Raw genomic sequence first — 22,393 nt, forward strand, 5'->3', positions numbered from 1 at the left:
TTTTTATATATTTAAATACCAAAGGTGTTAATAATAGAATAAAAAAATAAATACTAACAACCACAATAACAAATAGTAACAATAAAAAAAAAAAAAATAACAAAAAAATAAAAAAGATTACTTTGCTATTTTAGCAGCAAGCACACCAACTAAAAGACATCCCCAGACATTACATCTCTTAAATAACTCCTTATAAGCATGGATTGATTTTTCATCTTTTATTACAAGCTCACGCCATGATTTTATTCCCTCTGGTTTTTTTAAGATGCAATCAATAGCTTTTGACCACCAGATCTTAGCACTTCTACAAAGAACAAATAATAAGTTTTTTTTCATAGAAAACAGTAAAAAGTTTGTAAATAAAAAAGAGAAAACAAAAAGTATAAGAAAGTAAAAATGTCTAAAATAGTCTTCACTTTTTATCATTTTTATGAAAGAAAACATCTCCAAGCTCATTCATAGCTTGTGCTGCAACCTCTGTCTGTTGTTGTTGTAGAAGCTGGATGATTGTTTTCTCATAAGAATTCACCACTATTATTATATCAGTGTCCAATACCAATGGATAGAACTCAACTTCTTCTAAATTTTCAAAAGTTTTCTCTAGCAAATTTGCAGGGTTATGTGAAACTGCTTTTTTATTGGCTAAGAAATCATTACCAGCCCCTAATATGAAAATAAATACGGTTACAACAAAGATAAAATAGGTTCAGCAAATAATCTAAAAAGATTTAAATCAACTTTAAAATGAAAAAAAAAAGATACCAATTCTTCCAGCTAAGTAGGCATGCAGCAACTGCCTGCTATGTTCTAATGATCTCAAACTGGAACTTTTTATCTCTAAAGAACTGTAAAGCTTTTTTATGGTTTCTTCACAGTCTGATGATGTAATCTTGAGTTTCAGATCATTATTTTGCAATTTTAAAGTATATTTTGCTTTAGAAGGTAATTTAGTTGCCTCAACAGGATTGATAATATCTATATAGTTTTTTTTACATCCAGCATTTTGATCATTTAGATATTGCTTAGAGTAAGATAGCAATGGTAGAAGAACATCAGAGTAGAATCCTCTATAGAAAGATTATTAATATGATTACATAACTTACTTTCACCATTACTATCAACATTCATCCTCAAACTATTATCACCATAATCTTCCTTATCATCAATACCTAGGCATCACCATTACAACCCTTATTACTATAAATCAAAGCTATTATTATTATTATCATTATTTTTATTATTATTATTATTATTATTATTATTATTATTATTATTATTATTATTATTATTATTATTATTATTATTATTATTATTATTATTATTATCATTATTATTACTATTATTATTATTATTATTATTATTATTATTATTATTATTATTATTATTATTATTATTATTATTATTATTATTATTATTATTATTATTATTATTATTATTATTATTATTATTATTACTATTATTATTATTATTATTATTATTATTACTATTATTATCATTATTATTACTATTGTCATCTTAATAATATGTGACAGAAAAATAATCTAAATTTCAAAAACGCAACTGTGTTAACTCATTTAGTTGAATGATAAGATAACAAACTTTCTCAAACTTTTTCTCATAAAACAAAATTTCAATTGCAAAAAAAACCACACGCATCATTTCAGCAAGGCTTATTCCAGAGTTTTCATAAAGAAAGTCTGTTGAAAAAATTTGCTTGTGCTGAGTGTTGCTCTAAAAGTAATTTAATGAAATTCAAAATCTTGTTACATTTCCTAAATAAACATTTCATTACATTTATTATTTTATATAATATTTTATATAATATTTATTATATTGTATTATAGTTGATTTTTTTTTATAAATCAAAGTAATTAATAAATCAATTAAACAGTAAAACCTTGAACATAGTTTCTGACATCATATCCAAAATAAAATCAGCAGCATGAAAAAAATTCATGTAGAAAAATGATCTAAGATAGTTTGCACAAAATAGTTGATTTTTGTCCAAAGTGGAGTTGACCACTACCACCTTTGTAATTAATGTGTGAGTGTAGGTAAAAAGATTATTACAAGCTTGTTGAAGTAACATCCAGTTTTTCCCTCTGTGTGCAAGGACCTAAATTTTAACAAAGTTTTGACATAAAAACAACACACGCACAATTATTTTTTGCATGCTTCTAAGGCAAAAAGAAATAACTTTTGTAAACTTTTCATAAAAAAGTCATTAATCATAGATTCATTAGCATTATATTTAACAAAAACCATTGAGAAATAAAAAAATTAGCTAAAGAAACCCTAAAGGAAACCATAACTTAAAGGAAACAAATTTTTGTCTAGTGATCAGTTTGGAAACAAACAAAATTAAGTTTTTTTGCCCCTATAAAAATTTGCTACACAAACTTGTTCTTTAAAGTAGAAAATTTACACAAAAATATTGACAAAATAAGAACCAACCATTGCTCTCTTAAGACACAAACAAGCTTGTTTAAAATTCTCAATAAACCCGTTGTAGATGTTTTCTGATTGATTATTAATTTCTGTACATGAAGTTGGTGAGCTAAATTCAAATCACTAAAAACTTAAGAATATAGTTTAGAAACATGTTTTTAAGAATAAGACTTAAGAAACATACAATTTCTGCTTGCCTTTAAATCTTAAATAATGCAACAATATACCAAGTATCTAGAACATTCTGAACCTCAACAGCTTCATCAATCTTTGTTACAGGCCCATTCATACTACCAGGCCAATCAACAAGTAATACACCAATTGATCCCAATGTAAATAAATTTGAAGAAATGACCCTAAAATAAAAAACAAGTTCTTTACAGCAATTATTAATTGACAACTATTTTTATCCTGAATGTATAATGTATTCAGAAAGCTGTAAGAAAGTTTTCCAGGATATCATAAAATACAAAGCCAAACAAAAAATTACATAGAAAAAAAAACTATTATTATCTTTTTTTAACATATTAAGTAGAATACTTTGAAACTATTTAATGTGTACCTTATACTACGATCAACATTATTTTCAAGCTGATCACTTGAATAGTAAAGCTGTCTATTTAAGTAGCCAAGTTTTTTTGCTATGTTATTAAACTCCTCCAATGTTAATTGAAAAAAACATTCACCATTGACTATGTTTAACTAAAAAAAATTTATCTGATGAATAGCTAATACTAATCTACATTGCAGACATACTATGGATAAGATATATTGTAATAATACTCTGTATAAATTAAAAACTTATAAAAATGTTGTCATTCACCTGACATCGCCATCTTAGTTCAATAAGAGAAATCTTCCTAAACTTCATTCGCTGCTTCTTCATTTTAAAAAAAGTCAGTATTCCAGGCAAAACTTTACTGACTGCATCCTGTGAATGATGAAGTTTAGTTACTAGGTATAATACTGAGGATTGCATTCACTGAATATAACACAGGTTATTGTATATCCCTCAGATAATACAGTAGTATTCTACTCAAATTACTACTATTAGAGTACACAGACATGGCAGAAATTCCAGGTATAAATGTTCAGCTTTTAATTCATGATTAATATTATTTACAGGTAATAAAATTGTTACGTTAATTTAGCTTACTTGACTAAAATTGAATATAAAAATATTGTAACATGCCACAAACCAAAACAGCATCAGACCTATATGAATTTTAATGAGGATGCATTGTGAGTCAACATAACAGTGGTCTTAGTCAACACAAAATATCTGTAAATCTTTCAATAACCCTTTCTACTGTTAATAGAGTGATTTTACAATTCACCGGAGAAAGTAAGGAATGCATAAAACCTCATCCAGGTTGCCCTGGGCCCTCTGAAAGAACTTTAAATCTTATAAAAAAAAAAATGTTGAAATGGATTCAAGGCCTCTGACATAGCAGCACAAGCTGATCTTGGTCAAAGAACAGCTACAAGTATCTTTACAAGCTGGGCTACTATGGTAGAACTGCAAGAAGGAAAAGCTCTACTCCATCCAGCTAATGTCAAGCACAGAAAAGATTGGGCTCATGAGATAATGAAGAGGCCTGTGACCTTTTGGAACCCTATAACTTTTTCTGATGAATCACGATTTGTATTATTTTCCGACAGTGGAAGGGTATGGGTATGGAGACTCTATAGCCAAGATTTTGATTTAAAAAGACTGCAGCCAACAGTAAAACATGGGGATTTTTCAGTAATTGTATAAGGGGCAATTTGGAGAGATGGTTGCTCAGAGCTTGTCCAGTGCAAAGGAAACATCAATTCAGCCTAATATGCTTCTATATTACAGAAAACCATCTTAAACTTAAACCTTGGAAAAAAGCCATCTTCTAAGGCCAAACTTTTAGGATTATTAACTCAAACATGGAAAGAAATTCCTCAAGATGATATTTGTCAACTCATCACTGACATGCTTAGAAGAATCCTTGCATTAAAAAGAGCAAAGGGGATAGCAACCAAGTATTAGGTATTTATTTTTGTGACCAATTACAATTACTTAATTTGTATAAATAACTTGTTTAATTATATAAACAGTTTCTGTGAGCATCTTTTATTTTCTGTCTGTGTAAAAGTTTTGTCATGTCTGTGTAAAATATCTACAGATGACTATAGTAAAGATTTAAGGAGCAATTAATGACTTTTAATAATCAAATAATAGCCATCTAATAACTTTTCAAAATATCTTATTAAATTTTATAAATAATTTCAAGCTATAAAGTTATTATCATGATACCTTGAAATTTTCTTCTGCAGAAACCTTTTCTTTAGGAATATTTTTTTTCTTTGAATTGTTCTGCAATGAAAAAAGCTCCTAGTGGATACCTTTACAAATTAGGGAACTAACCTTATAAATATAAAGCTTTAATAAAATTCTAAAAGAATTCATTTTAAAATACCAATGTTTTGGATTTTCCTTTCTTGCTTAAATTAGACCTTTGTTTCAGTTTATTAGTTTGAATAGGAATGTTTTGACTTCCACCTTTATTGTTCTCATCAGAACTATTGTTAGTGTCCTGGAAAATATGCAAATTAAAGACATGTTAAAAAACTTCTTCTGTAAAACACTTCCAACTTACACAAGTGCAGATAAAAACTTTAAAAATAAAAAAACATTTCCTAAATGTTTAGGAAAAAAAGGTGAATTTTAGCAACTTGTACCTCTTCATTATTTCCAAAAGAAAGCTTATTTTCATTTACAGTATCAATTAAAAGCATTTCATTTCGCCTAAAATAAAAGTTTCATAGGGTTAAATTATAATTTTACATGAATCAGATATCATATACTAGAACTTCAGCAAACAATTATTTCAAGCATTTAAACCACATTCACATAAACTACTTTTGTCTATTTTACAACTTTTGTCTTGATTACCTCTTTATTGAGCTCAATGTTTCTTCAGTCCATTCAATAACATTTTCAAAAGATCTTTCATTAAAAGCTTTTGTAACAACATGTACAGCATTTTGTAGGTAGTCTGTCCGCTTCTTGAGCTTAACAACTGATGAAAAAGAAACTTACAAACTATTTATAAGACCACAAGAAATCAGTAAATTCTACATTGAATCAAACTTGGACTTAAAATATTGATTCAAAATATTTACTCATATCTCAAGCACCATTTTAGCATTAGTAAAATTCCTAACCTATCTTAAAATGTATATCTAACAAAACAAGCTGATATATTACACCATTTTATAGAGTAAAAAAAACTGGAATTACATGTTGTTTGATATACAGTACTGTTAACCCTGTTTATATAACTGGTGTAATGCCAAATTAACACTAGAAGCCCCAGATTTTTTATATGCCTATAAACCCTAAAGTAGATTGATCGATCCAGCTTAATCGCAACTTAACGTACATCTCTTAATGTGTTATGTAGTTTATTCCTTTTTCAGTAAATAATATCAAAATAAGTTATAATATCAATTTTTCAACGTTAACATTTTGGTTTCGGCAAAGTGTCAAAGTCGTGTTTTGATCAATTAATCAATTTTGATCTTAATTTTGATCAATTAAGTGTTAAACCAGTTTCATAAATAACACCAGTTATACAAATAGGATTAATAGTGCTCAACTAATTATGTAACAGGTATAATCCTGAATACATTCTTAAAAGTAAACACTTCTACATATGAGAATGTTGTTTTTAAAATTACCAAATCCAAAAAATTTTAAATTGAGCTAATTTGAATTGAGTTGGAAGGCACATATAAAACCTAGTTCCACATGTGCCTTAACATATTTTTTGCTAAAAATATGGTGAAAAGTTTTCTGTTAAATATTTTACAACATATTAAATGGTGTAAAAGTTTTATGTTTCAGTAAGATAACGCACAAAGTTGAACGGTTAATAAAACTTCAATAAATACTGTTGCATTTGCTATAATAAAATTAAATTAATACACTTTGAAGATTACAAAAGTCTTTGCAAACAAATTAAAGTCTTTAATTATTTTAATTTTCATGGATAAAATTCTACAACTGGTTTAAAAAAAACAAACATTTTAAACAGCCAACCTTCTTTATATGCCTGCAATGCTGTTAGATTATCTCCAGAGGTTTTTAAAATAATCGGATATTCCCTTTCATTAATCTTTGGGTTTCTTTCTGAGTAAACATAAAACAAAAAGTGCAATGCCTTTTTTTTTAACTGAGAAAAAAAAAAAAAAAGCCGTAGTAATCTGAAAAACACAGATAACACAAAAAGCACCATTGTGTCATCACATGACTGTAGTGGTCTTTTTTTTTTTAACCAGAAGTAATAAAAATCTAAGGAGACCAACTGGCAACTGTGGTTTAGTGACCACTGGCAACTGTGGTTTAGTGACTACTAATTTCAAGCTAGTACTGAACAATATAGAAATTCAGATTTTTATTTACTTTTTAAAAAATATAAGAAACCAATCAGTTGGTATACCTTCTTGGTTCATATTTTCTGAAACATATTTTCTTAACCAACCATAAAAAATTTAGTAAACACATCAAGGGCACAAAATTAAAAATGGAAGGTAATTTAGGCCAAAAAAATATCATCAATAAACAAATGTGCTGCTTCTATATTTTGATAAAAGCAGCACATTTTGAAACAAAAAAATGAAAAGATTAAGTTGCTTTTTGAAGACCAACCTGAAACACTATCATATGAGACAAGAGCAACATTTTTTGAAGAGATGTTTGATGGCCCAGAGCAAATCTTTTTACCAAGCTGTAACACATGAGTAGCAGCTGATTCATTTTTAAGACCCATAAAAACCTAAAAATTTAACATGTAAAAAAATTAAAATACATTCAAATGCAAAGTCATTCATGCATTTATTATCAAAAATATCCACCCATAATCTCAAATACCTTAGAAACATAGTTAGTGATGCACTTGACTACTTGTTGCAGAGGATCTGAATATAAACTGCTGAATCTTTGAAAGTTTTTTATTTCTTGTAAACTTGCAAATAAATACTCTAAGACCTAATATTTTTTAAAGTAAATGATTAATACAAAAGTGATCTTTAATATAATAAGTTAAAACAGAGTGAACTTTAATTAAACCAAGAGTCAAAAGTTCACCTGTAAAACAGGATAAATCAATAGTTTCCAATAAATGATAGGAGATAATAATTCAAATATTTGCACACAGCCCTGCACGCATAATGACTCATCATTTAACATTGCAGAGACTTGAATTGCAAGAATAATCTTTACACACAAATTTATACGTTTTAGCTACAAAATAAAACATGATGCTATAAAGCTTAAACAGGACAGCCTGATGAAATTAGATTGAATGTCATAATAATGTTAAAAACAATAATAATAAGAATTGTAACATTAACAATAATAGTAACTGTAATAACAAAAAAATAATAATTACATTTATTTATTAGGATTTCACTGTAAGGCAGACATCAGCACAAAAAAAGGAATTTACTTAGGCCAGATAGATTTCATGTTGAATTCAAAACACCTTTTGAACTGAAAACTGCTGCAGCAACAGAAGGTTCAGGACCAAAAGTCAAAAGTATTGAATGAAAAAAGAGATATTAGGGAAAAAGTTGAATATGATTTGAAATAAATTTGAATATGATTGAAAATGCAACTTAAAAGATCAAACATTAAAAAATCTCATATAACCACTGACCAGAGATTACACACGTAAAGACTGAAAGAATGAAACAGCTGAAAAAAAGAATGATTTAGTCTATGAATTTTATGGACTAAGAAAAAATACTTCTACAAGTTGATGAAGATGTTAGACAAAAAAATTGAGGTTCATAAATTTAAGAATTTTAACTCATTATCTTTTTTTGCTATGTAAATCTTCTAAAGAACCTGGTACTAAGAATAATCATTTTATATCAATGTATTCATTAATATAAGCATTTGATATTCATTTTCTCATTGTTCTCTAAGATTTATTTTTCAAAATAAATCTCACAGAACTTATTTGTGAGACCTATTTTGAAAAATCAGCCTCTTAGAAGAAAAGACTGATTAATAGTGCTTTTTTTTTTTTTTGCTAATACTTTATCATTAAACTTGTATTTAGTACTACAGCAGTCTTTGCTAAATATATACAACTGTATATGTGTAAATATAATGATTTATTATGAGGAAATACTTGTGTATGAATATGCATGTGTCCAAAAATTTTTGTTTTTTGAGAATATTCACTCACCCCCAAAAAGGTTCTTCTATGATCTTAGGATAATCAATAAAAAAATTCATTATAATTAAATATAATTTACAGGCTCCTCAAGGTCAATAAAGTTTAAAACTTTTAACAAAAATATCATACATAGCAAAACTCTGGCCCTTTTTTAAAACTTAATTAAAATCATATTATTATGAATCAAGAATAAGTATTTTATTGCCAAGCATTGTTAATACTATCATTTGCAAATTAACTAACACCATAATTTGCTTGAATGATAATGAACATTTAGACATTATAGTATACACTGAGAATGCAATAATGCTGAAAATACAATAATGCTGAAATATACAAACATAATACAGGATTTTTGTAATTCAACAGGTCATATAGCTTGTCTTGATTGAAGGCAGTTAAGTCACTGTTTCTCTATTACTAGTAGCACCAGGTTATTATGTTAAAAAAACTTCTTGACTACAGCCAGTAGAAACCTTGATATTCAAGATGAAAATAAAATGTCTGCATTACACTGTGCTGTGTTAAATGTGAAGGCTGCATGCTTAAAACTGTTAATAATTGGATCCTATTGGATCTATAAGGTGATAACAATGAAACACCATCACTACTGACAAGCCTCAATTATATATCACTACTGACTATATATCAGGATCTAATGAAAAAATCCAAAATGGTTTTTCTAATTGAAATGTATACATAACTACGTTTTATCTTTTTCTCATCTTTTTTTTGCCATTTTTCTTTTCCACTCTTGGGGATTAATTTTTTGACATTCCTTTCTAATTCATCCCATAAAAGCTCAAAATGGGAAAGATAGGGTGATTGGAAAGGGCAAATTATTCTTTCAACTATTTTTTTTTTAATTCACTCAATGATATCTATAAAACTTTAACAAATGCTTGAAATATCAATGGTTCTTCAAATTACTAACTTTCCGAAGGAATGGCTTGATTTTTAAAAATGCCCAAATACACTTCTTTTGTTGTTACTCTGTCTACTTTAACAATCCCACCAGTATTATTACAACCAAAACAACCCCACACCATGACACTACCTGCATGTTTGTTAGTTGGCACCCACACTGTGTCATCATGATTTATTCATATCATTTTTTCTTACTTTGAGCCCAAAGAAATAGTTTCCTTGCAGCTATTCTATCATCAAGCCCTGCATCCATCTATCGAGGCAGTTGTTATTCACTGCTACCACAGTATTGGATCTTCTTAGGAACTATTCATACTATTTGTAATTTCTGAGGCAGTAACAGTCTATTTCTTTTACTTGTGGAGCAATTCTTCTGTGTTCAGTAGAAGATGCAATTCATTATTGTCCTGATAGTTTCTAATTGACCAAACTTGACCAGTTTCTTTCTTGTTTTTAATAATAAACCATATACTTTATTTGTTAAATGGCTTACTGTTCTCCAGATCATTGATATGTGGTTGTTTTAAATAAGCATTAGTGAACTATCAAGAGGAGTAAAGCGCATTCCTTTCCTATAAACATCTTTTTAATACTGTTGAAATTTAATTTTTGAAATTCAAATTTTTGCAGCTTTTTGTAACATAAAGAAGATATAAACCTATATTGGATTTTGTAAGCCTCAAAAAGTTTTGCTGTATTTTTATCATTCAGATTACATTAAAGCATCAACAAAGTTAGCTTTTCACATTATGATCTTGGTTTCTTCTTTGTGTTTATACAAGCTAAAAACTTATCATTACAAAACTGTAAACACCAACCTGGCTGTTAGCAAGTTGCTCTTTTTCAGTTAGTTTATACCAATATAGTTTTTCTTCTTCAATTATAACATCAGAACTGATGAACACAGTCTGTACAAAAAGTCGTTTCAAAACAGTTGATGAATTGTTTAATGCTGTCTCATTTAATCTAGATATGAATTTTTTTCAATTAAAAACATTAACAAAAAACCTTAATAAAACAACTTTACTTTAATAACTTTCAAAAAATGACCCACTGTGAGTTAGAATGTAAAAAAAACTTAAAACATACTTTAAAAAAATATTAAACAAAAATAAAAAAATCAATAAAAAATGATTAAAAATCAAGCTTTAATTGCATAACTTTTACTAATATGATGAATCAATATCTTATAACAAAGGAAAAGAAAGTATTAAAAAATGGGAGGCTGCTTGTTGAGGTGCTTGACACAACATTAAGTACTTTTTCTACTCATTTGTGAAGCTTTGGAGCAAATAAAATTTGTGACAACAAATAAAATTGTTGTCAAAATTTTATTTATTTGCTCCAAAAAATAACAGCAAGAACTAAAAAAATCTAAACTTTTGTGATGGAATATATATATATATATATATATATATATATATATATATATATATATATATATATATATATATATATATATATATATATATATATAGACACACACACACAAATATGATCATTTTAAAAACCACTGTAAATATGTATGAAACACATACATACATACATACATACATACATACATACATACATACATACATACATACATACATACATACATACATACATACATACATACATACATAGTTGTATATATGTGTATAACTTTACTAGTTTAATATTTCTTACAAGTCAAGAAAAAAAAAAAGAAAAAGAAAAAAAACTAGAACAAACTAAATTTCTTTTATCGAAAGTCAAGAAGGATGTTTCCAAATTATCTAAAATTTTAATGAACAGAGGTTGTGTTCCATCAATAAAAAGTCATTCAACTATGTATTGTGTTAAAGTTTTATTTTTCAAAAAAAATAAAATAAAATTTTAACATTTCTATTTTATATTTTGTTAACTTTTTATGATGTTTTGTGTAAAAAAAAAAAAAGTAAAAAAAATCCTGTTAACTTTCTTGAAAAGAATAAAAATGGCATTTTTGAAAAAATATTTCTCAGTCATAGAGAATCATAAAGAATCATATAGAGTCATATAGAATCATACAGAATCATATAGAACTTTTGATTTATTCAAAACTCATATTAATTTCAGGTCTGATTCAAAATTTCTATTATTTAAAAGGCACAAAAGGTGGCTTTAAGACTATCACTAATAGTATAAACAATTGCTATAAATTAAACTCATGCTTTATTTTCTTGAAAATTCATTAATGTTGAATTTATTCATATTCAGAGATCATTCATTTTTGAATGATCTCTGAATATGAATAAAGAAATAATCTTCTCATCTGAAAATGAATAAAGAAATAATCCTCTGGCAATATAGTGAACATACAAAACTGTAGAATATTTACTGTATTTTCAGAGTTATCATTATATAAACATAATAATTAATTAAAAACCTTTTCAAAATGAATTCTTTACTCTGTTTGGATGGTAAAGTTGTTGTACTTTCAATATCTTGTAACACAAAATACTTCCAAATGGTTTCAGCAGTAGTTTTTACAACTTCAAATGCACGACACTTGTATGCAACCTAAATAACATTATTTAAAAATGAACAAAAAATTTTATCTTTAAAATACAGTTAAATGCATTTTTAACAAAATAGATTGATTCATCATCTAGTTCAAAACAAATTAACCACTTACTTGAGTAAGATAAGCAAAAGCCTGCATTGTTGGGAATGAGTTAATAGTTAAAAAGGGACTAGTGGCATGACCAATTGATCCTCCAATTAAAGTTAGTTTTTCATTGAATGCTGCAACAGCAGCAACATATGCTGTATTTGGGACTAAACCTTTAACTGTGAATAAGCAATCAGAAGTATTTCTCACCTAAAGTTTTTTTAAAATTTTTTGTAAGAATAGCTTTTGTAATATTACAAGAAAAAATAAAAAAATTGTTCAACTTACCAACTCTCCTGTTCCTTCAAATGAAACATCACCCTGTCTCACAGTTATGTTTTCTCCATCAGCTGAACGCAGATAAATTGAGTAGTATGAGACTATACCATCTACAGGAACAAAAGTTGCTGGCTTTAATATAACATAGTTTGAGCCTTGGGATAATATTATAGGTGCAGGAGGAATCAAGTGCAATTTTAACATGTTTGAACTTTCAACTAGCTTCTTTTTAATGCATAACTCTTTTTGTAGCAACTTAGATGATTTCTAAAAAGATAAAAATAATACTGAATATCATAAGAACATAAGGGGGCTTCAAAAAAACTTTGATCCCAAATATCCAATATGTTTGTAGGTAAATTAAAAAACTAAAACAATAATCAAAGTGTTCAGACAGTACTGCCACAATGGGGTCCAAATTTGAGAACATTTAATTATAAAAACCTTAGTTTTATAAGGCATCTTAAACAGTATATATATTTTTGAAATATCTAAAAATTACAGACAGTCAACAATGGTATCCCCTATTTAAACATAAGTTTCTGTTTAGAAATTAACTTTCAAAACTTATTCAGAAATGTTTCTGCCCTTGCAAAAAATTTTGACTGTTTCAAACAAAACTTTTCTTTTTAGCAAAGAGAAGAGCTATGCTGGCTGATTTTTATTTTACATTCACAAACTTCTACACTCTCACAAGCCAAAATAAATTTCCATATTATATTGTAGATATTATTATTATTTACATATATTATTGTCGATATTATTATTATTATTACAACTATTTCCGTAAAATACTGTAGATATTGTTATTATGCACATAAATTATTGTAGGTATTATTATTTACATATGTTATTGTAAATATTATGGAACAAAAAGAATAAAGAACACTTGATAAATTCCTAATTTTTAACAACAGATCCTGAATGATATATATATATATATATATATATATATATATATATATATATATATATATATATATATATATATATATATATATATATATATATATATATATATATATATATACATTTATGTTCCATATTTATGTATATTAGGGTAGTTTCAGTCAATTTTCTATTCATTTAGATTTATACTAAAAACCCTAAGAAATAAATATTTATATTTTCAACAACTCAACAACAAACAAGAAAACCTTCTCATATGAGATATATTAACCTTCTCATATGAGATATATTAACCTTTAATAAGTCAAGTGTTTCATCAGAGCAGTTATTTTTCACCAATGCATTTGACATTATAAATAAAGCCTTTGAAAGACTGTTTTTGTTTACATCATTTGCCATGAAATACTAAAAGAACAAAATTATTCAAGAAATTTAAACATTCTATTTATTTGAAATTCTAATACTTTTACATATCTATTTACATGTTAATACATTTGCATTTCTATTTTTTTTAATGTTTATACAAAACTGTATCATCAGTGTAAAACACTGCTATCAACGGAGATGTTTTGGGTAGTGGCTCAGCTTACATCTTTTTTTTTTAAAATGAGTTCAAAAATCAAACTCAGTAACTTTACCCAGAAGAATAGTTTGCCATAAACAAAATTCTGTCTTTATGAACAAATTATTACACAACTTTTGTTTAAAAAATGAAAAAATAGGAAGTTTTAAAAGTATTTTAGCATAAATTTGAAATCTACCTTTCATTTAAGTAAAAATTTAAACTTAAATTACCTTTGGCTTATTTTTAGCAAACTGTGATTTCTTCATTGTTGGAGTAGACTTGGTCTTTACTTTAAAAAAAAGTCAAAATAAAATGATTGTAAACTATTTTTCTTGAGGAAACAAACTCAATCAAATTTTTAACAGAACTAATTAATCTTTTAACATAAAATATATTGTAAAATCTTGTTAGTAATAAAAGAGTAAACAGATAAAAAAAAACATAATATCCTAATGGCAGTGTTAACTATTTTAATGTTTTGGGTTGATGATGTAAATAGTAATCTTGATTGCGGATCTACAATCACTTACTTGGCTGGTGGGGTTTGAAGTCACATACTTTTATTTAACCTGTAAAAAAATTATTCATTAAAATGTTAAAAAAAAGATACCTTCTTTGGTTGCAAAAAAATTAATTAATGTTGCCACATAATGCTGCTTAAACATTAATTCTAGATGTAGAGCCACACAGTTTCTTGCATTCAAATCTTCTTCGTTAGCATTCTCCTTTATAATACAATATTCTCCTTTATAATTTAATATTACACACTATAAAATTTAACAATATCATGAGCACATTTAATATTACCATTCAATATTTAAAAACCATTTGATATTTTATTATCATATTAAGTAGAAATAATATAACAAATAATAAAATATTGTACTAATTGCAAAAAAAAAAAAAAAAAAACTATACCAATTAAAACTTTACCATAGTATTATTTCCTGTCACATTGTTATCACCAACACCAACTTTGAATTTCATAGAACTATCTCTTGCAGTCTGTACAAATTTCAAAGAAGAGGAAAGTAACTTATCAATGAACTCTAAGAAGCAAAGAGTATTCTCTTTAATGTTCAAAACAGATGCAGCTTGTTTAACAATCTCAGGTGGGATTGAAACAGATGTACCACCGTCAAGATGTGTCTTTTGAATTAACTTTAAATAAAAAATAAATCAAATTGTTAACCTGATGTTCTCAGTTACCATATTTAATATAAAATTAAAAAAATTATCATTCAAATAAACAGTAATTACATTAAAACAAAAAAATACATTTTCAATGTTTTTACCTGCTCAATAAACATAGATGTAATTAGTGCTGCTTCTATGAAAAGGTTCAAATTAACATTCTGAATTCCAACTTGCACCATCATATGTTGAGTCTTGACTAGAACGTCTAATAACTAATATTGTGATTAATATTGTGATTAATATAAACAAAGATAAATGGTAATATTTACTTTAACTTTTATAGTTGTTGTAAAACATTTGATTACAGAAAGGGTTTATAATGTACATAAAAATGTTACTGAATAAAAAGCCAATAAATACCACACAAAAATCTGGTTCTTGAAGCAAAGTGTGAAAAGACCCTTGAGGTACTGTATGAGCAAAGTGATGTTTACATGCGGACCATATGAAAATTACAATATCCACAAGCAAATTGTAATATTTGGAAATAAAAATACCCTGAAAAAATAGGGACAAAGATCAAACTTGATATCTAATTTTATTTTTCAAATTTTCTCAGCATCAAAAACAGAAAATGATATCATCCTTCAAGCAACAAAAAACTTATTGAACATCCTTCAAAAAATGAAAAACTGGTATAAAAACAAATTACAAAAGAGAAAAAAATAAAAAAAGTGACAGTAGTAAATTAAACCTACTGAGTGTTTGTTTGATAAAAAATCATAAAGCAATTTTGAAGCAGTTAGCAATTCATTTACAGAACATCTGACTTCTTTTTCTATATAAAAAAAAAAAAAAAAAAAAAAAAAAAAAAATGTGAAGTGTAAAAAGTAGTTGCCATAGTTAAAATATATTAACATAAAGTTATTTTCTGATGATTTAAAAAAAATCATTTTGCCAATATTTTATAATCCATAACTAAATTTCTCACTTGATTTTTCATTATCCTTTATTTTTTGTCCCGCAAACTTTTTTATCAGATAGGATGGAACTGTAACTGATAGTGCTGATAGAATCAACAGAATTTGTCGTTCAAGAAAATGTTGGATGTCTTCTTGAACATTTTCGTACTCATTAAGAACTGGCAATATTAAACTGTCAAAAATCTCCCACTTTTCGTGCATAAACACCAGCATCAAAAATCGGCTTAGTGAAGATAAAGATATGTAATCAGATTCTAAAAATAAAAAACTGAGTTTGCAAACAGAAAAATTTTAAAATCTTACATTAAACTTCAGATTGTTTAGGGGAAGTTTATATCATATTGGTTAGGGAAGTTTATTTTCAATAAAAATGACTTTTTTGAATAAAATTTAAATTATATAATAAGGTTAAAAAAATCATGTATTTTTTGTTTAAATTAACTATGAACTGATATTTTAAGATAATTTTTTTTGATAAATTTAATACTGTTTAACACATCTACAAAATGAAACAACTTTTTTGTTTTATTGTGAATAACACAAAAATACCAGAACTATAAACAAATAAATCACATAAATATTAGTCATAATTCCTAACCAATTATTTAAATTTTCACCAATATATTGGGAACATTATATAAAAATAAATTTCACCATATTATTATAGGACCTTATAATTACACTAAGCGGAAGCAATTATGTAAAGTGGAAATCGACATAGTCTCCTGGAAATCTTGTAAGTATAGTTTAAGCAGTTCTTTATGAATATATTTGAGGTATTTTTGTTAAATATAAATTGAGTGCAAAACTTTTGTAGAGCACAGTTATTATGAGTAAAGAAGATTTACAATTGCAACATTGTGTTCTCTGCAAGAAAGCTACAAACCTATTCTTAAGTCTAAATAATATTTTTAAAACACCAGTAAAGTGTTTTTTTTTTCTTAATTCTGAAGTTTTGGACTGTTTATTGACTGTTACTTATGAATTGTGACCTCCTCAAAAATGCTTTGGAATTCTTTTAAACCTTATTCATGATTTATCACATGAGAGAAAGATAAACAAAATTTCAAATTTGAAAATAAAAAATACAAAATACTTTAAATACTTTCAAATTAAACTTTGCCTCCATTAACTTCCCTTTTAATATTAAACTTTGTCTCCCTTAACTTTCCTTTTAAAATAATAATAATAAATATTTAGAATAAAGATTAAGAACAAATAATGGGTATAGCATTAGTGCTGGATTTGCAAATGATCAGACAAAACTGTTGTTTGATTCTGAAATGCTGGATGAATATTGTCCATTTCTGAACTTATTTCTTGACTTAAATTGCTCAAAAGTTTATGCTGAAGTCTCTGTGACAAGTTTTACAATTATTATATAATTTAGCAGAATTTTGAAAATTTAAAAAATTTAAGTTTCAAAAAATAAACCTGCAGCAGCTAATGAAATTGAAGATTCGCTTGTTGTGATTTTGTTAACTTGTTTTGTAGGAGTTTCAGCAGAGCTACCAAAAATGGCCAGCTCAGCACCTGCAAAAAAGAGTTCTGATAATGCTTCCTCTTCATAATCATCAAGCTCTTGTTCAACAATTTTGGCTTTGATCATTTCTAGTTTTTTATTTGCAATAGTCTCTATTACAGCTAAGAATTGTGCAGCTCTCCCATTAAAATGCTCAACTAGTAACCGCTCACACAATGTACGTGGCCACTTATTCTAAATTTTAAAAAAATTACATGTAATAAAGCAGTATTTTCAATAATACAAATGTAGAAAATAGGAGGTTTTTAAATGCAACCTGTAAAAAAAAATTAAAACTCACATGAGCAATATCATTAAAAGCAAGTTTAAATTTTGGCCGCAGGAGGCCTTTTGCGTGCTTTCTACTTTCAATAACATTTCTCTTAAAAATTGTAATTTTTAGTTTAAGAAAAGCTTCTTTAAATATCATAAGCCTATTCAAGCATGGTGACGATGAACTTAACTTTTCAATTTCTTCTAACTCTATAACCTAGAGACAAGAAAAAAAAAGGAAAGAGAATGAACACAACTAACACATGAAACTTTTTTAGTTAAAAAAAAACTAGAATTCCTCTAATACTAATTATTTATTTATCACCTTTTGTAGCCCTCTTCTTGCAAATTCCTCACCACACACACCTGAATTTAAGTTATAGTAACATTCACTTGTAGCTATGTACAATTGAGTGCGCCATTTCAAATATTTCACTGTCATTAGTGGAACAGAAGATTCCATACAAACACAACACCATATTAGATAGTCGATAGCTGTCATTGATAATTTTTGAAGCATCAGTTTCATACAAATGTTGTATATATGTAAAGTACCTATTATATCAAATAACATTTGAAGCATCAGTTTTATACAAATGTTGTACATATGTAAGTACCTATTATATAAATAACATTTGATGACCTTTTTTAAAACCTCTGATGTACTCTAAAACAAATTCTGAATGCATGGTGAAAAAACCCTAAAAAATCATTTTTAAGTTATTCTTACAGTTAAATACTAGCCAACAGTAAGCATTCTTTTTAACTGCCATCTCAGATGTTTGTTGCAATATTTTCAACATTTGTTCAATTTTTGTATTTGATGTTGAAATCTGTAATGTAACATTACAATAGCACTCATATGATACTTAAAAGTCATTTTCAAAAAAAAAAAGAAAATAATTAACCATCACCTGAAAGCAAGGATCTTCATCAATATAATAAAATGCCATACAAGAAGCAAAACTCATGAGAGCTTTTAACTGAAATAGATGTAACATTTTGTAAATAATTTTTTTTATCAGTAGTTTGGTGAGAGTACTTTGTAAAATTTTTTGTGTTATTTTATGTAAAACTATACCCAAAAATAAACGAGGCAAAAACTATGTAATATGACCTCTTCGCTTTAATGATTATGTGAATCCAAAATTGTGTAGTATTTTAGGTAATTAGCTAAATAGATAATTGTAACTAAGTGTTAGGGTATTTTCAAATTTAAAGACATACCGTGAGTTCATTAAGTATTTTGCCACTGAATAATGTGGTGATATAATGATTGGTGTCAAATATTTCCTCATATTTAAAGGAATGTCTTTTTTGAAGGTACCATCCGAAACAAAAATATGCCGCCATACCAAATTCCTGAAACATCAAATAAAAAACAAATCGTTAAAGATATATTCATGCTTTTATATTAATTTCAATCAAAAAAATATTAATAATACACTACCTCATTTTGTAAACCTGTGTATTACCAATTTAAAAAAATTCAGTTTCTTAGATCCACTGTTATGTCTTGATCATTTGTATTAAAAAGTGCATAATAAATACTGGATCAAAGCATTAAAAAAAAACCCTTTATCTAAAAGACTTTTAAAAAACCATTTTAAAAAAGCATGTTTAAAATTAATAAACATAACACTGTAAAGTAAAACATATGTAAATACCAATTAGATTACTATATATCAAATACTAGTGTATTGCACTAGCAATAGCTGTTGCTAGTGCAATACACTAGAAACACTTGTTAGTGCAATACACTAGCAACACTTGTTAGTACAATACACTAGCAACAGCACTTAAGATAATTCTTTGTAAAACTATAAATTTTAATAATAAAAGTCACAAATATATTGTTGGAATATAGATTCTCTGATTTCTATTCTAATTCTAAATCTTATCATAAAATTCTGCATATTACTTTGCAAGTTCATTCAGGTAAACAGTAGATTTTAAACAAACTGAGTTAAACAAGAATTTATCAAGCTACTTGTAATTGTACATTGACCGTAAAAATAAATAAGTTTAGCCTTCACCATTCCTTCTGGTTAACAATCAAGTCAATTAAGTCAAATGGAACCTTTAAAATTAGTTGTAGCAGATTTTAAATCTTCATAGCAAAAATTTTCAAAGACTGAAACTTGTTTTTGTATCTGTTAATTTAATTTTCATAGTCATTCTAAACTTTTTTAAAGTTTTAAACTCACTTAATAATATTAAACTTTTGATTTATTCACTAATTTGATTTATATATCTAAAAATTAGTTGTTTTTTTTTTCAATAGGGCTATAAATCTTGTATAAAGAAAACTTCATTTTGCTAAATTGACTGGGGCTCAAACTATCTGGAAAGGCATACATTGCCAGATACCACTCTGGTACAGAATTATTATTCCACAACCCAAGTTTAGGATATTTTGTTAAAAATATTTATGCAACTTCATTGAGTTTTTATAATACACTCATTAACTCTAGTTATCAGGGGATGTTCTCTACAACTGGATGAACTGAAAAACTTCTACAAACTAATACTTCTATTAACATGTAAGCTCTATGATTTACTGCTACAAACAATAATATTTCTTTTGACATATAAGCATGGCTATTTTTATTAAATTACAATAAAACATTTCAGATTTCATTATTTTGAATAATACCTTTTCAGCTTGTAAAAAATCCCCCATCATAAGCAGCTTCAGATTAAAAAGATCTTTGTGAACACTTGATTCATATGTATCCCAAAGTTTAATTAGTGCTGGAACACTGGGGAAAAAAATACTATTTAAAAATCATCATCATCACCATCACCATCACCTTCACCATCACCATCACCATCACCATCAACATCACTATCACAACTTATATTGTCAATAAATTATACCTTCTTTTATTGCTGCGTTTGGATTTTTTTTTGGATTTAACTTCTAGCATGAATGCTGCAACATCTTGTTCAAATGCTATAATTGCAGCACTCATCTAAAATGTAAAAAAAGAAAGTGTAATTACTACTTAAAAACATAGACAAATAGCCATGCATATACAGTAGGGTGATGACTTTTTGAAACCATCACAGCCATGCTTTACTAAGTTGAGGTTTTATGCAAAACTCAACAAAATAACATTCATTTGTGATTTTATCAGAAAGATCCTTCCCCCCCCCCCTAATAACTCAAAAAAAAATCGTAAACCAAAAATTGTTGCTAATATATATGTCCAATAAAATGCTTGATAAAAACCAATGGCTTGTGTTAGTAGTTCACTTTGATAAATAATTGTAGAGTAGGAACCTTTTGTTCATATTTTATAGGATTTTTTTGTTTTATAATATCTTGAACATATTTTATGACATGTTCTGCATGTATATTTGATAGTATAAGGTTAAGTGTTGTGTAATCATCTTGCCAATTTTAAAGAAAACATTTATTAACCCTTTCTTAATTCTAAACAGCTATGGAGATTTTAGTGTATGTCTGAGATTGGTAATATTGATCAGAAAACCAAATGTTCATTGATGTTACTGTTATAAAGTCACATACTTTTTGATTAATTGGCCTGCAGAACAAAATCAGAACGAAAGCAAGATATGATTCTGAAGTTCCACCTAGCATTACTCAGATGATGCAGAGCCATAAAGTGTATTTTTGGAAATTTTCTATGTGTCAAATAATATTTATAGTAATGTCCATATTTCCACAAAAACTTCATATCACCACACCATATAACGGAACGAATAGAAATCTTAGGTTGTTAAAATTCATTTATCAATTGAGTGTAATGCATCACTAATTCTTCAATAAAAAAAAAGATGATCTTTGGTGATGTAATTTTATCTTTTAAAATGAAATCCATTTTATGTCTAAAAATTAGATCTAGCACCTGGTGTTGACAACCAAAACATTGTGGAATAAGCAGTCCTTTCTAGATGAATATTTTCTACAGATACATAATGTAGAATATTTGATACAGAATATTTTCTGCAGATGCATAATATAGAATATTTGATACAGAATATTTGATACAGATACATAATATAGAATATTTGATACAGATACATAATATAGAATACTTAATACAGAAAAAGCTACTAGCACCTTTTGATCCTATGGATTTTAATGTTTTCTCTGATAATTTGAAACAAGATTTTGCACCATCCTAGTAGCTGACTTATGAGTTATTGAAGGGATATTCAATTTGGCCTAGATTGCAATCAATTCTCCAGCAATAATTTTACATTTAAAATCTTTTAAGAAAAATAGTTCATTTAGGAATCCTGACAGATTCATCTAATAATTTGTTTGTCCTAGGATAAAGAATGTTTTGCTTTAATGTTGATTTTTTGAAATGAAAAAACAAAAAAATTAATCAATATATAAATACTTAATTTTTTGATGACAATTATGCTACATATTTAGAATTTATTCTCAGTTATAATTTAAAAAATAGTCTTTAACATAAAGTGCTTATGTATTAAATGAAGTAATCTCAACCATATTTGTGAATATTTTGTTCATAGGCA

General features: G+C 26.8%; 1 protein-coding gene across 9 annotated transcripts in view; it reads right to left on the reverse strand.

Moving 5' to 3' along the window:
- Positions 1-22,393, reverse strand: part of LOC145186833 (cilia- and flagella-associated protein 54-like) — a 39,922-nt gene that overhangs the window by 16,956 nt on the left and 573 nt on the right. For 4 of the 9 annotated variants that reach the window (XR_016455102.1, XR_016455104.1, XM_090096345.1 and 1 more), the window contains exons 1-38: positions 21,969-22,200; positions 20,759-20,853; positions 20,535-20,640; positions 19,106-19,240; positions 18,793-18,861; positions 18,609-18,711; positions 18,204-18,433; positions 17,907-18,095; positions 17,518-17,800; positions 16,092-16,337; positions 15,859-15,938; positions 15,521-15,658; positions 15,259-15,372; positions 14,897-15,124; positions 14,574-14,688; positions 14,194-14,252; positions 13,693-13,803; positions 12,499-12,756; positions 12,235-12,420; positions 11,986-12,119; positions 10,415-10,562; positions 7,571-7,726; positions 7,355-7,471; positions 7,133-7,259; positions 6,524-6,613; positions 5,375-5,501; positions 5,161-5,227; positions 4,899-5,015; positions 4,736-4,795; positions 3,272-3,379; positions 3,011-3,150; positions 2,676-2,804; positions 2,455-2,557; positions 1,898-2,116; positions 1,562-1,731; positions 763-1,067; positions 417-663; positions 122-304 (exon numbers count right to left, since the gene is read on the reverse strand). Coding sequence is in view for 6 of the 9 variants with exons in the window: in XM_090096345.1 (XP_089952471.1) it covers positions 122-304; positions 417-663; positions 763-1,067; positions 1,562-1,731; positions 1,898-2,116; positions 2,455-2,557; positions 2,676-2,804; positions 3,011-3,150; positions 3,272-3,379; positions 4,736-4,795; positions 4,899-5,015; positions 5,161-5,227; positions 5,375-5,501; positions 6,524-6,613; positions 7,133-7,259; positions 7,355-7,471; positions 7,571-7,726; positions 10,415-10,562; positions 11,986-12,119; positions 12,235-12,420; positions 12,499-12,756; positions 13,693-13,803; positions 14,194-14,252; positions 14,574-14,688; positions 14,897-15,124; positions 15,259-15,372; positions 15,521-15,658; positions 15,859-15,938; positions 16,092-16,337; positions 17,518-17,800; positions 17,907-18,095; positions 18,204-18,433; positions 18,609-18,711; positions 18,793-18,861; positions 19,106-19,240; positions 20,535-20,640; positions 20,759-20,853 (5,492 nt within the window). In the remaining 3 variants the exon portion in view is untranslated. Of the gene's footprint in view, positions 1-121; positions 305-416; positions 664-762; positions 1,068-1,561; positions 1,732-1,897; positions 2,117-2,454; positions 2,572-2,675; positions 2,805-3,010; positions 3,151-3,271; positions 3,380-4,735; positions 4,796-4,898; positions 5,016-5,160; positions 5,228-5,374; positions 5,502-6,523; positions 6,614-7,132; positions 7,260-7,354; positions 7,472-7,570; positions 7,727-10,414; positions 10,563-11,985; positions 12,120-12,234; positions 12,421-12,498; positions 12,757-13,692; positions 13,804-14,193; positions 14,253-14,573; positions 14,689-14,896; positions 15,125-15,258; positions 15,373-15,520; positions 15,659-15,858; positions 15,939-16,091; positions 16,338-17,517; positions 17,801-17,906; positions 18,096-18,203; positions 18,434-18,608; positions 18,712-18,792; positions 18,862-19,105; positions 19,241-20,534; positions 20,641-20,758; positions 20,854-21,968; positions 22,201-22,393 lie in introns of those variants that run through there. The other 5 variants (XM_090096346.1, XM_090096348.1, XM_090096347.1 and 2 more) reach the window with 3 other exon arrangements.

Source organism: Hydra viridissima, unplaced genomic scaffold, assembly GCF_058129835.1.
Source record: "Hydra viridissima isolate aposymbiotic clone 2 unplaced genomic scaffold, HvirCarnegie_v1 scaffold_8, whole genome shotgun sequence".
NCBI lineage: Eukaryota > Metazoa > Cnidaria > Hydrozoa > Anthoathecata > Hydridae > Hydra > Hydra viridissima.